Genomic DNA, 16,103 nt, shown 5'->3' on the forward strand with positions numbered 1-16,103 from the left:
ACGCCGCAGGATTATGAAGATGCTATCGCCTTGCGTATTCCATGCGTTTTCGGCGAATTACTACTGATGCTCAATTGGCTTTATTGCTATGGAGTGCATAGAGTATAGATTGCGACTCAACTTGAAGTGACGTCGAGCTAGTTGCGAAAGCTGTCCACTGGCAGGCGGCCAACCACGACATTCGGCCGACACATGGCGGCGGTACAACATCTATGGTACGTCGCTTCTTCCCCTGGCTTCCCTAACGTCAGTTACAAGTCCGACGAGGAGTTCTACCCTCATATTCACAATGTTAGTGTTGCCAATGTCTCAAGGTGTGTAGCCACAGTCGATTCCCCTGTCCTTCCGAATTCAGGAAGCGTACGATGGAGAATGGCCGCTTGGTAGAGATGGCATCGATCTCCATGCGCCTTCGTTGAGGTCGCATTGAAGAAACCTCGGGACCGCTTTCGCCAAGAGAAGATCGAGTATCCTCTACAGCAGTCGAATGATACGAAGGTTTCAAGCCCCGCCTCTGGTTCTCTTGTTCAGTACGAATCGAAACCAGTCGTTAAACATGAATTTGAATTTTGTTGTCACCCTCGGACTGAATTTCTTCGTCGCCCAGCACTTCCATCGGGCGTCAGTCCCAAAATGCATTAAGTTTCAGCTTGGAGAAAATTGTCAATATGATTTTTCCGAGTTATCGCTCACCTGTAATAGGCGGCAGGTTAGTCAACGTGGGTCTCGCGCATTAAACGTACTTTTAAAAGGGTCAAACCAATGTTTGTCCGTACCGACTTGATTCTTAAGTTTGGGGCTTAGCAAGACCATATATATGAGGGCTTCCTCCACTAACTCGTAGTTGTTTTTTTCGCTTACTGTTGTAAATTCCAGTGTAATTCTGGGTTTTTGCGGCTCAATCACGATTGATGACCCTAAATTAACTTGCCTGTTGTATGGACGATATAGTAGAACCCCTCTTGATCCATTCGCTGGGAAAGGTTTCAATGCTTGAATCCCATCCGATCTGCCCGTTGTGATAGACGGCCTTGGAAGTGTTTCGTGAGTATCAGTTGAGATTCCACCTGACTTTCACTGATGCCAACCTTCAAGCGCCTTGGAGATTTTTCTTGGCGAGGCGAGTAGATGGCACACAGTGGATAGTACCTGCTCGATGCTTCTTGCATTTTGCCATATATTTCATTAGCAAACGTATTTTTGTTCAGGTAAAAGGCTTACCCAGCTCTGCCGCGTTTCCGACTATTTTTACACTCTCAGCGTTGTTTGTCACTAGTGATTGGCATCGGCAGGGAAAAAGTTGCTTCTAAGTTCTTTAAATCTTTGCGAGCGTAGATAATGAAAATATGATGAAGGACGACGAGCGAGGAGCATTATGCTTTAGGCGACGTTGGAGGAGGATGACAGAATGAGGGACAGCAGGGGACAGCCAAAACAAGATCTTTGTGGCTGTGTCTGCCGAGAACGGAAATAATGCTGGGCATTCTCAGTGTTGCAGACGCTCACGACAACGTTTTCCCTCGGCACTCCTCCTTGCGCTTGACGACGACGAGCGTATTTCTAACTGCGGGCTGGCTCTCGACTTATGTCTTTTCTGAAAGACAATCACCCGCCCGCCGACGAGCTCGACGACACTGACGAGGAAAATGACAATGCCATCGACCCAGAGCTACGTTTGCGGACGGTCAGGACGGCCGCATCTGCGATTGCAGAGTCTATAAAGTCAGAGCAGAGGGCGGAGCGTCGACGGTCTTTGCAGACAAGACGCTCGAGGTTCTTTGGTGGTCGACATGACAAGAAACCAGTGCCTGCGGCGACTACCCCGCCGACTGCGCCTAAACAAGTGCCCGGTGTGCGTAGGAATGTCTACGTCAATCACGCGCTGTCGGCTATGGAGGTGGATCACGATGGGGAACCTAGAGTTTACTATGTGCGAAATAAAGTCCGGACAACAAGTGCGTATCATTACCCTGCTTTGTGAATATCGCTGAATTTGTATTCAAGAGTACACAATCTTCACATTTATTCCCAAGAACTTGTACGAACAGTTTCGACGAGTTGCTAATCTTTTCTTCTTATCTTTGGTCATTCTACAATGCAAGTCTCAAACCGTTACTTGACCCTGTCTGCTAACCGTCAATTTTAGTGTTCCCTGTCTTTGGCGCTGCAGCAGGCTCTATAGCTGTCCTTCCCCTCGCATTCATTCTCACCGTCACAGCCATCAAGGATGGCGTGGAAGACTACCGGCGTGGCAGTCTCGATGACCAGGTCAACAACTCCGCAGCAACGAAACTCGGGGGTGGATGGCGTAACGTGAACCAGCCGACAGATCCACGGTCATGGCTTCAGAAGCTGCTGGGCATAAATCCGCCGGGTAAGGTGACCAAAGGTGTGAGGAAGCTGCGGGATAGGGAGGCTGGGGAGGGGATGCGTGTTGTATTGAGCAGGGGAGGAGACGCTGGGGATGTGTCGAGCGTTTTGACGCATGACGTGAGCCAGAGCAGCATTGATCTGCGTGGAGGGGCGGGTGGACGTAGGCTAGAGGATATCCAGAGTGTGGACTCGCACAGCTATCCGCCAACAACAGTCGGCGCGGCGTCTAAGACGTCACTATCCGAGGGGTCTGTCAAACAGTCGACAGAGTGGGCGCAGTTTGGGTCATTGGCGCAGTATCAGCAATCGATTCAATCACAGTCAACCGTTGGGGTCGTCAACTGGAATAAACACGCGGGTGGATCGTCACGGTGGGAGAGGACGTTGTGGAAGAAGCTTGAGGTGGGGGACATCGTGCTGTTGAGGGACAACGACCAGGTTCCTGCCGATATCGTGGTACTGTCCACGTCAGATTCCGAGGGTATGTGCTACCTGGAGACGAAGAACTTGGACGGCGAAACGAATCTCAAACCACGGAAAGCTGTCAAGGGCACCTCGACCATCACCTCAGAGGAAGACATTGAGCGGTCATCGTTCTACCTCGACTCCGAACCCCCACATCAGAACCTCTACCAATACCATGGGGTCTTGCGGTACGACGATCCCACTTCTGGCGAGCAAAGACAGGAGCCCGTCACGATCAACGAGCTCCTTTTGCGTGGTTGTGCGCTCAGGAACACGGGTTGGGTCATTGGGCTGGTGGTGTTCACTGGTGCCGACACGAAGATCATGCTCAACGGCGGAGACACCCCTTCGAAACGGAGTAAGATTGAGAAGGAGACCAACTTCAATGTTATAGTCAACTTCGGCCTGCTGTCCATCATGTGCTTGGTTTCTGCGATCTTCAGCGGCTTGGAGGACGCGAGAACAGGGACGAGTGCAGAGTTCTATGAGGTAGGGTCGGACCCCACAACCTCGCATGTTATCAACGCCATCATCACCTTCGTGTATGTGCCTCCCTCTGTTGTCATTCTTCCTTTACTAAACACGAAGCAAACAAAGGTCATGTCTAATCGCCTTCCAGAACATCGTCCCCATTTCACTCTACATCTCAATCGAAATCGTGAAGACTATCCAGGCCTTCTTCATCTCTCAAGATATTGACATGTACTACAAGCCCTATGACACCGCTTGCGTACCCAAGACATGGAACATCTCTGACGACCTTGGCCAAATCGAGTATGTCTTTTCGGACAAGACTGGAACTCTTACGCAAAACATCATGGAATTCCAGAAATGCTCAGTACATGGCGTATCCTATGGCGAAGGGATCACAGAGGCCCAACGTGGTGCCGCCACTCGGGAGGGCAAAGGAGAAACTTTGGACCCTCGGGAGATCAGCGAGAAGCTGGACAAGCTGAAACACCAGATGGTTCATACCATGGAACGGGCCTTCAAGAATAGATACATGCAAACCGACAAACTCACCCTCGTCTCTCCGAAATTTGCCGAAGATCTCGCGGATCGTAATTCAGAACAACGTCCTCGAATCATCGCTTTTTTCCGGGCTCTAGCTTTATGTCACACTGTCCTCGCGGACAAACCCGATCCGCAGACGAACCCGTACCAAGTGGAATACAAGGCCGAATCTCCTGACGAAGCTGCGTTGGTTGCAGCTGCCCGAGATGCTGGCTTCCCTTTCCTCGGCAAATCCAAGGATGCGTTCGAGATTGAGGTCATGGGGCAGTCGGAGAAATATACGCTGCTGAAGACGCTGGAATTCAACAGCACGAGGAAGCGGATGAGCACTGTCATGCGCTGTCCGGATGGGCGACTTATTCTTTATTGTAAGGGCGCAGATAGCGTCATTTATGAGCGACTTGCCAAGGACCACGATTCGGCTTTGAAGGAGCAGACAAGCAAGGATATGGAGTCTTTTGCCAATAATGGGTTAAGGACGTTGTGCATTGCCTACCGGTATTTGGATGAGGAGGAGTACTTCACTTGGGCGAGGACGTACGATGCTGCAACTAATGCCATCGAGAACCGAGAAGAGGAGATTGACAAGGCCAATGCGTTGGTTGAACATTCCCTTCTGATTCTTGGAGCAACGGCTCTGGAGGACAAGCTGCAGGAGGGCGTTCCTGAAGCGATTGAGATGCTTCATCGTGCTGGAATCAAATTGTGGATCTTGACTGGTGCGTTTGCTTCTTCATTGCCACGGCCATCTTCGGCTCACTTTCACCCTGAATGTAGGCGACAAATTACAAACGGCCATTGAGATTGGCTACAGCTGCAATCTTCTGAAGAGCAACATGGATTTGATGATCTTGTCTGCGGATTCTGCAGAGAAAACTCGGGCACAGCTGGAGGCTGGGCTGAACAAGATAGCTTCGGTTCTTGGTCCACCTTCTTGGGATCTCCGGAAACGAGGTTTTGTTCCTGGGGCTCAGGCATCCTTTGCTGTTGTTATTGACGGCGATACCCTCCGACATGCTCTCACTCCAGAGTTGAAGACGCTGTTCCTCAATCTCGGCACTCAGTGTGAGACGGTCGTGTGCTGTCGTGTGTCTCCTGCTCAGAAGGCCCTGACTGTCAACCTGGTGAGTATATCGGACATCTGCGTTTAGTTCGCGTTGCTGATGTGTTTGTAGGTTAAGGAAGGACGAAACGCTATGACACTCTCGATCGGAGACGGCGCAAACGATGTTGCCATGATTCAGGAGGCTAACATTGGTTGTGGTCTTTTCGGTCTCGAGGGCTCGCAAGCTGCAATGTCGGCCGACTATGCGTTTGGCCAGTTCCGCTTCTTGACGAAGTTGTTGCTTGTGCATGGTCGGTGGTCGTATCAGCGTGTTGCGGACATGCACAGCAACTTTTTCTACAAGGTACAGTTTCTTCTTTTCTCACACATCTGCGGGTTGATAGAAGGTATCTGAATACAGAACGTCATCTGGACATTCGCCATGTTTTGGTACCTCCCCTTCAACAGGCATGTCGTTTCTCGCTTCCCTCTTTGTCCTCACTGACGTCCATGCTATCAGTTTTGACGCAACGTACCTGTACCAATACACCTTTATCTTGCTCTGCAACCTTGTATTCACTTCACTTCCGGTAATCGTCCTTGGAGGTGCGTACTCGTCGTTTCCGACTACCTTCCTATCTGACTTTTATCTCGTGGTTCAGCTTTCGACCAGGATATCAACGCCAAGGCGGCCCTGGCATTCCCTCACCTCTACGTTCGGGGTATTCGCGGGCTCGAGTACACGCGGACCAAGTTTTGGTTATACATGTCAGATGGCCTCTACCAATCAGGCGTTGTCTTCTTCTTCCCCTATCTTGTCTGGACATTGGGTTTATCTATATCATGGAACGGAAAAGGAATCGAGTCACTCTCGGATTTTGGGACCACTGTTGCAGTCTCCGCGATCTTCGCTGCCAATACTTATGTCGGCATGAATACTCACTAGTGGGTCGCTTCATTGTATGGACTAATTGATACTGATTCTTGCACAGCTGGACGATCATGACTTGGATCGTCGTCGTCGGTTCAACGGTCGTAATGATGTTGTGGATTGTAGTTTACTCATTCTTCATGAGCAGCGATTTCGTCGACGAGGCCATCATTCTTTTTGGAACGTTGACTTTCTGGGCGACAGTCCTTCTGACCGGTTTTATCTGTCTCAGTGAGTTTTTGATACAGTTGAGGTTTATACTGCAACTGATATGCTTTTTTAAGCCCCAAGGTTTATCGTCAAATATATATCCACCGTCTACTACCCTCTCGACAAAGACATCATCCGGGAGATGTGGGTTGATGGTGACCTGAAAGACCAACTAGGCTTGTCCCACAGGAAGGTGAAGAAGAACAAAGAAAGAAGCCCAAATACCCTTGAAGCTGCTCCCATGTTTCACGATCAGCATAGCCGTTCTTTTTCGGAGATATCCAGCGTACACAATGCATACGAACCGACCATGACAAGCAGCCCAGCGCTCCTTGCTTCTGCACCCAGACAGACATACCTGGATACGCCGCCCCCAACCGATACTATTGAACTCCCAAGTGTCCAATACACTTACGCCAAGAGTGACCCCTCCAACGAAACTCATCTTTCGCCCCATCCATCTGGCGTTGATCATAGAATGAACCCATCACCGCAACCATCATACTACTCTTCCTCGGAAATCCCACTTCCCTCACCCCTTCCATCGCCAAAATTCAGATACCCATCTGGCGAGGTGACAAGTACACCCCCCAGCATAAGAACAAGCGTTGCCACCTCGAGAGCAGAATCCACGCGAGCTCCCCCAATACACAATCCCATATCTACACCCCAACCATTAGTGGCGTCATCATTACTTCCAGTACCCCAAAATCTCCATAATGCAGGGGTAAAGGACCCCGGTACCTACGAGATGCGGGTGCGGAGCCCACCCCTGGAAGTGCCTCCTAGCCGCCAGAGCCACTACCAGCGGTCACAAAGTGAGGCGTCGCATGCCTCATTTGCTACCGCGCCCGATGACTTTTGGTCTGAGGATGAGGACGGGGTGACCGGGAGTAATCCGGGTCACGCAGTCTACGATGATGGCGGAGGTACTGCGAACATTGTGCTGAATGATGACGACGAAGATGATCGGCAAACCATAGTGGGCGACGACAGCCAGCGACACGACCGACGTGTTTCCGTTGAATCCACGTGGGAGGTTGGTCGGGCGCTGTAATTTATTTGTGAGATATCCACTCCATCTCATCATGCTCTCTGCATTCACTGGTGCTATCTGTGTATTTGTCCATGTTGGTTACCTTTGCTCCGATGCCCCTTTCTTCTCCCCCCGCCTAAAAGACCCCCCCTTCATTGCTCGTCCGACCCTTGTTATTATATGAGCCATCTGCATTGGACATTTTACCCCTTCTCGTTTAATTACTCAAATGATACACTTACTATACCTGACAGAGGTTACAATTCATTGAATGAGAATCTTCTGACTTTGTACGTTTTGCTCGGAGAAAAAGGGATCACTGTTCTTCAAACACTGACCGACGATAGTTTAAAGAAGGGAAGCACTCTGGAAATTAAACGATCCGGAGATTTGAGAAGGTGACCGGTCACACGTGCCATTTTGATGACCCGATTTATCGAAAGAGGTCTAAAAACTTGAATGAAACCTATGTTTGAAAAAAAGCCTCTTTTCTCAACGACGGATTGTCTTGCGTGTTTTTGTAGTCGAGATGATGGACAGAGTGATCAATACAAGGCCATGTTTTACCGATAGAAAGACTTGGAAAACATAGGGGACGTAGCATTTTGTTGAGGGCTTTGCGCCAGTGTATGATTCTTGGCGATGACTATCGTTAGCGAATCAAAAGAAAGTCGTATCAAATCGGGTAAAATTCGGTTTGTTTCTGAAGTATTTTTGGCTGTCTTGGGTCCGAATTGGTATACATACTACAACTTTTTACTTCCTTTCATACCACCATCATGCCTCCAGTTACAACACCGGATACACAGGACCACCAAGCTTCATCCTCGTCGATGATGCTCAAGGAACGACGCTTCAAACTGAGCAGGTAGGTCCTCTAAATTCGCTTGTGTAATTTGGTCCTCAACATCTTGTTAGGGCGTGTGACCGTTGCCGGTGAGTTACTCACCCTTCTAGCAGTCATCGACAATAGCGCGAGCCATTTCGTAGTCGAAGAAGGATAAAATGCGACGAAGGCCACCCTTGTCAAGCATGCCTAACTGCAGGTTCGTCCTGTACGTTCGAGGAGCCAGGCAAGAGAACACATCCGCACAAGTCGAAGTAGGTTTTCGTTACCACCCTGAATTGCTCATGCCTGATCTGCGCAAAGACGCACAGCGACCCTGGAAGATCGTATGCACCACCTCGAGACTCTGATTCAAGCCATTCCACCTGCTGTCTTCGCGGCTGGTGGGGCAATTCCTCCAGGACACCCTGCTCTAGATGGTGCCACCAGCCCCATAACCCCGTTCATGTACCCTGCTGGAACACCCTCAGGCGTACCCCCACCTTCACTACACGTATTCCCTCTAACAAATCCATCCACTCATTTCACGCACGAGCCAAATGTCGATGAAAGTCACCACAGTCCCCGACATCCATTTTCCTCCCTTCTTGGTTCCCTATATCCACATGCACATCACCCAGATCAAGCAACGGCTGGGTCGTCGCGAATGTCCCTGACGTCATCGTACCTTTACTTTGACGATGAAGGATATACCAGGTGGCAGGGTGAAACGTCTGGTCTTCCCGTACTCGACTTGTTGGTGGAGCGACATACTCCTCCCAACAATAGAGAGCATCACCACCACCACGCACCTCACCGTGATGATACCCAAAACGGTCCCTCCATCCCAACGGCTGCAAACCCAGACTGGTTCCCCAATCGACAACCTCGGCGCACTGATGTTAACCCCCAAACGTTATGGCGATTTATTACAACCTATATTGTGCCGGAACTCATGGACAGGTTCGATTTCCTCAATTTTATTCTTGGCTCGGGTTATCTAATACCCCCACTTAGTCTCGTCCAGTGCTATCTATCGACGTCATACTATATCCTACCTTTCCTTCATGTTCCTACTTTTCTTGCTGTACGTTTTTCCTTCACACTCATTGCCCCTGCCCTAAGCTCAGACGCTTTCCTTGATGTGTTCTCTAGGACTATGGAAATCCTCAGAAGTGGGCAGAACCAGGTTTTGCCGCTTTTATCGTCTCTATTTGCTGTCTTGCTTCGAGGCACCTGGATGATCCCCGCGTTCGCGCTGACCCCAATGACAGTATTTCTGCGGGCACCCATTGGTTCGACCTTTTTGCCCGGTTACGCGCTCTCCCCATTGCCGACCGTCCAACCCTATACAACATCCAAGCCAATCTGATAGCGGCTGTCTACGCCATCGGTCTTGGCAAACTCTCGAAAGGGGCCTCGATACTCGCCGAAGCCGTTACCATGTGCATCGACGCTGGGCTGCACCGCTCAGCGGACACATACGATCTTTTCGACCCCATTGAAGACGAAGTTCGGAAACGTACTTTCTGGTGTGTATATATCTGGGACAAGCAACTTGGGGCACATTTTGGTCGACCTTCACTACTCCGGTTGCGGGATTGTGATGTACCGGAGCCATCACCGGTTGATGACGAGTTTATTACACGGGAATCAGTTGGCGTACCTCCGCCAGGCACGGAGTGTCGACTGAGCGCGTTCATCGTGTCCTTGCGGATCATGGTCGTTCTTGAATCGATCCTTGACGTTCCTCCCGCGAGACAATCCGACGAGTCGTCTTCCTTCTTGTTGAAGGCGGCGAATGTTTTGTCTGGCGCGCGTAGATTCAAGGAGATGCGCGAGGAGGAGGCGCTTTTGGACTGCATTCATCAGAATATACCTGCCCATTGGGCTCACTCACCTGAGACCCTCGCCAGTGAAGATACCATTCGCTTGACGCAAGCCGAACGCCTGCATTGTGCCGAGCAATATGTCCGGCTTTTAATCTATCGACATCGGTTTTCGGAGCTCGTGGCGGAGAGAACTAGTGGCCCCGTCCAGGAGGAACAGACTGATGCTGAGAAAGAGGCTCTGATATCGGCTCACAACGCTGCTCTGCAGATTGTCGGCGCTCATCTGCACATTGCCAAGAAGGGCCTCATGACATACTGTGCGTTGGGTTTAATATTCCTGATCGGCTACTTACCTTGTCTTCTAGACGGTGTCCACGTCATTCATCAATTGACCCAGGCTGGGAGAACCTTGGTCGCTATTTTACTCTGTTGCAAGACGGAAGCGCTTCAGAATTTGATACCTCTCGGACTGGACGCGCTTCGCACCTGCATTGGGCTGCTTCGTCGGTTTAGCGGACGTTACGTCTGCGGCCTTCGATCAGGGGATTTAATGGAAGAATTTTGTCGACGTAAGTTGATTTCTATCGAGTATGGCGAATGTTAATTCTATTTCAGTCACGAATATTCCTCTGGAAACAACTCGTCAAGATGGAGCAGCAGACACCTCTCGGCCACCGTGGATACGGCCTGTAAGGAAAAAGGCACCCTCCATTGCGCGTTCGAACAACAGTGGCGACTCTCCTTCCCATCACAGCAGTCCGGAGGCGTTCACCCCATCTGAATTCTTCAATGACCCGCCCAAAAATGGAATTGGGTTCTCCTCAGGCTCGTCCTCTGCCTCGGGGTCATCTTCGTCTATTCCTAATCCAGCACCGCAATATTCCAACGGAACTCCGCAGGTTCGACACCCTTCGCCCACGGCGTATATGGATACCTCGTCAGGGGGTCTGGGAATGGACATGATAAGGGAAGACACGCAAATGTATATGTCACCCGGGGAGATGATGTCGCTTTTTAGTGATGGGAATGTTGATGTCGGACATCTCTTCTCTTCCGAATTCATACACCAGCAGCAGCAGAATGACCGTCAAGCTGGGACACCGGTTACGGGGGGCTTTGGTAGCCCTGTGTTCCTCAAAATGAATGGGCTGGTATCCTCGCCATAACGACACTCTCTCCTTCAGCGTGCGTCTGTATCATTACATCTTTTATTCTTCTGATATATGTACTCCATTTTATTCCGGTCTTTATCCTTGCTACTACGTCCAGCTCTGTATATATATATTTTGATCGTTTTGTAAACGTGATTGTACTACAATGCTTTGTGATATTCGAGTTATTTGAAAAGAGGAGACATGAGTTCCTTCCTTACATTGTCCATTTATTTTCTGAGAGATGCCGAGTCAGTATCGGAACTATCGGTCAGGTAACCAAGATGAAATGTCGTCTTAGATGTGATGATGTGACTAGTGACTGCTTTGCACGTGAGGTCGATCTGAGATCGATCGTGTTCCAATCTGCCTCTTCCCTTTGTTGCTGGGATGGAATTGGACACTCCTTTGAACATACCGTCTTCAAACTTGCCCAATGACTTCTAATATCAACGCAAGGCTCTGGCCAACCCTCACTGCCTCGCAAGTCCTTCATTTTCTGACCACGGACTGGTCACTGTTCAATTTGTGCGAATCAGGGTGCGTCCGTTTCCTTCTCATCTCAGAGAACAATAAGAAATTTAGCGACACCCACTTATTGTTACCCGATATGATCTGCTGATACATATCGTCATCTATCCACGTTTTCTCTTTTGTTCTACAAGTCTATTGCATGACTCAAAGGACATGGCTTCCCGTACATAACCATCGCGCCGCTCATTTTCTCCACTCCTTTCACAATCCCGACTGTCGAAATCCTGCCTGCGAGATGTACACCCATCCCTCCTCGCCAATCAGCAAGCTCCCTGTGGAGTTGCTGTCGTACATCTTTGTGCTGGGCACCCTCTCATCGGCCGACGTCCCGAGTTCCGACGAGGCAGGTCGTAACCCTTTATTCAATACAGAGAGCGTCAAAGTGCCTCTCGCTTTCGCAGGTGTTAGCCGCCATTGGGGGCGAGTAGCGCGTAACACACCTGGACTATGGACCAGCCTCTGCATCACCGTTGAAATGGTCAAACGGTTGAGCGAGGACGACGATGACGCTTCTTCGCTGCTCAACACCACTCACCTTACATCTTATCTCGCGCTATCTCGCAACTATCCACTAGATATTCTCATTGACGCTAGAGACCAAGATTGGGATTTTTTTGAACCCGAGTACGTTTTTTTCCAACCGTCTCTTTTTTTTCTTTGTGCTTACAAGAACACAAGGATTCCCTCTGAGTATGAGTTCAACACCTATACTCCACCATTTTCCCCCGACCATATGGCCTCCGTGATATCCCTCCTCCTGCCGCATATCTCACGGTGGCGGTCACTCCATATCCTCACCGACTCTTGGGCTCCCATGCACTCCGCCCTCCTCCATATCAACCCATGTATCACTTCCTTTGGCGCCCCCCTTCTGGAATCTTTGACCTTGATGCGGTGTAACGACTTTGTCAGCTTCTCACCCGAATTCCAACCCCGAGATATGAAAAGTCCTGCCTTCCTCAGCTCAGTCACCCCTTCCTCCCAGAAAGATCTACTTCCGCGACTCAAGCATCTCTCTCTTCGAGGTGTCCACGTCGAGTGGGCTTCTCTCGTCAACGTCCTGTCGGCATCGACTGGAGGCGGACTGCACAGTCTTGAGCTATCTTCTCACTGCTCTGACGTCCGTCCCACTCTCACCGAGTTTCAACAACTCCTTGGCGCCAGCTTGCATCTCCGCAAATTGGCCATCTCCGGATCTGGTCCGTTCGTACCAGACGACGTCGACGATATTGTCGACGTCATCCATCATGACCTAGACTCCGTCCCACTCCCCCATCTCCATAGCATAACCCTCGGATACCGAACCGCCCTTGAAGGTCAAACCGTCCTCGAGCTCCTCAACGCCCCAAATGCCAAGGTACTGGTCTTGGAAGACGCCACTTATCCTGGAGACCCAGAGGAGGTTGATGCGGGCAGTCTACTCACGTACATCGGCACTGGGGAATTTTACGACGCAGATCACAACTATCTTGTCGCATACGAGCTCCCTGACGGGCTTCACTATCGGGTCGCCATGAACAAGCGGGCCGTATCTCGCTTACCCACCACTGAGGATCTGAGCCAAGAGCCAAAATCCAACGCCGCCTTCCCCATACTGGAGAACGTCACACTTAAATCCGTCCGCGCGTGTCCGCGACCCCTGCGCGCGTTTTTTGGCGCACTACCCAACCTTCAACGATTGGAGCTGATAGGAATGACCATGCACGCCGTGCGCGCTCTGCTTCCTTCCAATCCAGTCCCATCATTAGCCATCTCCAGTTGCCCGTGTCCGCAATTACAGTCCCTGTGTATCCGCGGCTTTGAGCAACTCCAGATACAGGACTTTGACTTCCTTGTTGGTGGTCTGGCTGCAGAGCGGAAAGATAGAGGTGCTTGTAGCTTGAAGGAGGTTGATATTCATGTCAGTGGACAAGACCGTGGATGCGTCGCGGAGTTCAAGGACGCTTCTGGGGATTTGAAGGTCAACATCTTTAGCAGAATGGTAGAGGTGGACGAGGATGAGGATTATGAGGAGCTCGACGAGACGGACGCTTTTGAGGTAGGGGGTGTTTTCAACGACCCCGTTTTTGATGCATACTATTCAGCGCAGGTTTCGCAGCCTCGCTGATGGTTTCTTCTTTCCTTCTTTTTTGTTCTAGTTCAAGTTTTCTTTTCAATCCGCGTTTGATTTGTCGCAGAGCTGTTGTATGTAAAGTGTTTGTACTTTTTAGTGTACTTTCAAGAAAAGGAACATTTTTGTCCTTGCCCTATGCCGATATTTTGGTCAAGCATTTAAAAAGGATGTACGGTCGCCTCGCTTCGACTTCACCTCAATGTAAATTATGATGTTTTGTTTTACCTCGTTATTCATGGCCGTGTGGCGAAATGGCATCGCGTCTGACTACGATAAATTGTTAATCAGGAGATTGCAGGTTCGACCCCTGTCTCGGTCATAATTTCGTAGAGAGGGTAGGTACCCTGAGTTTTTCTAATTTTGTCTAATAGCGAAAACAGTTGATACAGTCGAAACCCTCGTAACCCATACCCTTCCGTGGACAGTCGAGCCTATGGGTTTTCGGAGGTTATGGGTTGGAGGGGGTGGGAAAAAAGTAAGCGCTCAAGAAAGTCACGTACATTTCGAGAAAATCTTGTTTTCTTCGTTACAATAGGTCCCCTTGACTGCAAGGCAAACAATCAGTACCATTTGGGCAAGTCAGTATTGATGCAATTCTCTTCAACGGTGTTGGCTTTATGATTGAGCAAAGATTGATCTGGGGACGAGGGGCCTTGTGGGTTGATTCCAGAGAATTTGGTGATTTATAGATGGTATTTTGTGCAGCGGCAGGAAAAGAAAAGGTAAAAATACTAAATTCATGACCATTTTTGGTAGGCATAACCCCAAGATAGGGTTCAAAACCTATCCCACCAAGGGCTATGGATTATGGGTTATCATGGACTTATGGGTTATTGTGTGCAAATCCCCGCCCACCAACTCGGTGGACCCAAAATGGCATGGGATTTCAGGGGTTATGGGTTATCAGACGCATGGGTTACGGGGGTTTCGACTGTATACATAACAGACTAACTAACGACAGAGCAGCAGGAACCTAAGACGGAAATCGACATAATTAACCTCAGACTGAGGCGTAAGGAGGCCCCAGAGAGTAGGGGATCGACATCAATTAATAAAATCCAAACATACGCCCAATAGTCTCCTGCACACCCTCCACCCTCCCAATATCGTGGCCGCCCGCCTCGGTCAACAACAGCGCGACATTGCGTCCTTGTACTTGGGCTTGCTCCAGGGTGCCGTATCCAGTCACTTGAGTCGTGGATACGAGCTGATCGCGCTTCTGTGAGTGCAGAGAGGTTTGGTCGGTGTATGTCTGCCAATCTGCGTGTGAGAGCGGGTTTTCTGGGAGTGAAGGGGCTTGGGGGAGTATTGGTGACAGGAAGGCATCGAAGAGGACTTGGGAGTGGGAGTAGGGGATGTCCCAGTCGTTTTCTGTGTTATACATGGTCAGTTTTGGGGAGAACTTGGAAGAGGGTGGAATAAGGACGTACCGGCGTGAGCGATTAGAACGGAGCATTTAATGTCTGGTACTAGTGTAAGGGTATCGAATCTATGCACCAGTGACCATGTTATGAGTCCTGTCGGGGGTCAAGTCAGTGATTAAATTTGACATTGAGATTGCCAGTGAAGGCGAACTCGGTGCGAGGGGTATCATAGACAATGGCTTCAAGAGGGGCAAAAATCCGAATAGATAATATTGATCCATAAGAGTTCTAACAGACGAGAAAGGCTGCAAACGAAATCAGCCCAACACCATATTAGTACAAAACGGCGGCGACGTACAGACATCAACACCAATCCACGAGGCTTGATTCCATCCTTACCCAATTCTGCAGCTAACAGCCCAGCGATGGCCGTCCCGAGACTGTGCCCGATGATCAAAACATCCTCCGGACGTGCACCCTGTTCTATAAGGTAATCCCAACCTGCCCGAGCGTCCTTTGACACCCCCAGCACCGTAGGGTGGCCCTCGCTGTCCCCGAAACCGCGATAATCAATGGCAAAGACATTTGCACTCAACCGCGCAGTGTAAGCGGTGTACAGGACGGTGCGCAGTGGTAGAGCGCGCGTGCCTGTATTCCCGTGCAAGAAGAGGATGGTGGGCTTGTGATGCACGGCCTCGGAGATCTGGTGCGGTTGTGGTGTCGGTGGGTACGGCAACTTGCGGTAGAAGGGGTCTGAGAAGATGAACCATGCCCCGATGGACGTGTTGTCCGGGCTTCGCAGCCTTAAGTTGATCGTTTTACCAGCTGTCGGGTAGAGATCAAAAAAAGGGAGATTGAACCTGGTAACGAGCGTACTTACGAGCTAATCCATAGTGCTCTGGGTGCTCAAACTTTGAATAAGAGAAAAAGTGAATGTGCTGTGCGTAAAGGACGCTGCAGGGATGGTTAGTGCGCGAGATGATGGTCGGGAGAAGCCACGGCTCACCGTGATTGCAGGAATGGCGTCATAACGAGCACGATCGCCAAGCCATATAGCAGACCCATAATCAAGAAGAACTTGTGGATGCGCATGTAGAAGCTTGAACGCGCCTGCTTGGGAGAGCCTGCGGTGGACATGGTGGTCGAAAGAAAGAGCGCTTTGTCTCTCTCAAAGCGCTGGGCCAGAGTTATCCCTCATAGGAAACTTTT

General features: G+C 50.1%; 4 protein-coding genes across 4 annotated transcripts; 3 read left to right on the forward strand and 1 right to left on the reverse strand.

Moving 5' to 3' along the window:
- Positions 1–7,254: 7,254 nt before the first annotated feature.
- On the forward strand, positions 7,255–7,476 carry LACBIDRAFT_318096 (uncharacterized protein; the record flags this gene model as incomplete). Its single annotated transcript, XM_001879203.1, has 1 exon — positions 7,255–7,476. One exon carries the CDS (start codon positions 7,255–7,257, stop codon positions 7,474–7,476), a length of 222 nt encoding a protein of 73 aa, XP_001879238.1.
- Positions 7,477–7,853: 377 nt separating this feature from the next.
- On the forward strand, positions 7,854–10,898 carry LACBIDRAFT_318097 (uncharacterized protein; the record flags this gene model as incomplete). The annotated part of the gene is made up of 8 exons (XM_001879204.1): positions 7,854–7,942; positions 7,993–8,010; positions 8,065–8,175; positions 8,225–8,863; positions 8,918–8,987; positions 9,056–10,049; positions 10,098–10,301; positions 10,348–10,898. The coding sequence occupies 8 exons, from the start codon at positions 7,854–7,856 to the stop codon at positions 10,896–10,898; spliced, it is 2,676 nt and encodes an 891-aa protein (XP_001879239.1).
- A 724-nt stretch (positions 10,899–11,622) lies between these two features.
- On the forward strand, positions 11,623–13,666 carry LACBIDRAFT_318098 (uncharacterized protein). The gene is made up of 2 exons (XM_001879205.1): positions 11,623–12,041; positions 12,096–13,666. Exons 1-2 carry the CDS (start codon positions 11,653–11,655, stop codon positions 13,522–13,524), a joined length of 1,818 nt encoding a protein of 605 aa, XP_001879240.1. The 5' UTR covers positions 11,623–11,652; the 3' UTR covers positions 13,525–13,666.
- Positions 13,667–14,578: 912 nt separating this feature from the next.
- On the reverse strand, positions 14,579–16,031 carry LACBIDRAFT_318099 (uncharacterized protein; the record flags this gene model as incomplete). Its single annotated transcript, XM_001879460.1, has 6 exons — positions 14,579–14,901; positions 14,961–15,047; positions 15,106–15,199; positions 15,253–15,719; positions 15,775–15,848; positions 15,901–16,031. The coding sequence occupies 6 exons, from the start codon at positions 16,029–16,031 to the stop codon at positions 14,579–14,581; spliced, it is 1,176 nt and encodes a 391-aa protein (XP_001879495.1).
- Between the last annotated feature and the right edge of the window lie 72 nt (positions 16,032–16,103).

This window comes from Laccaria bicolor, genomic scaffold (genome assembly GCF_000143565.1).
Source record: "Laccaria bicolor S238N-H82 LACBIscaffold_8 genomic scaffold, whole genome shotgun sequence".
Classification (NCBI taxonomy): Eukaryota; Fungi; Basidiomycota; class Agaricomycetes; order Agaricales; family Hydnangiaceae; genus Laccaria; species Laccaria bicolor.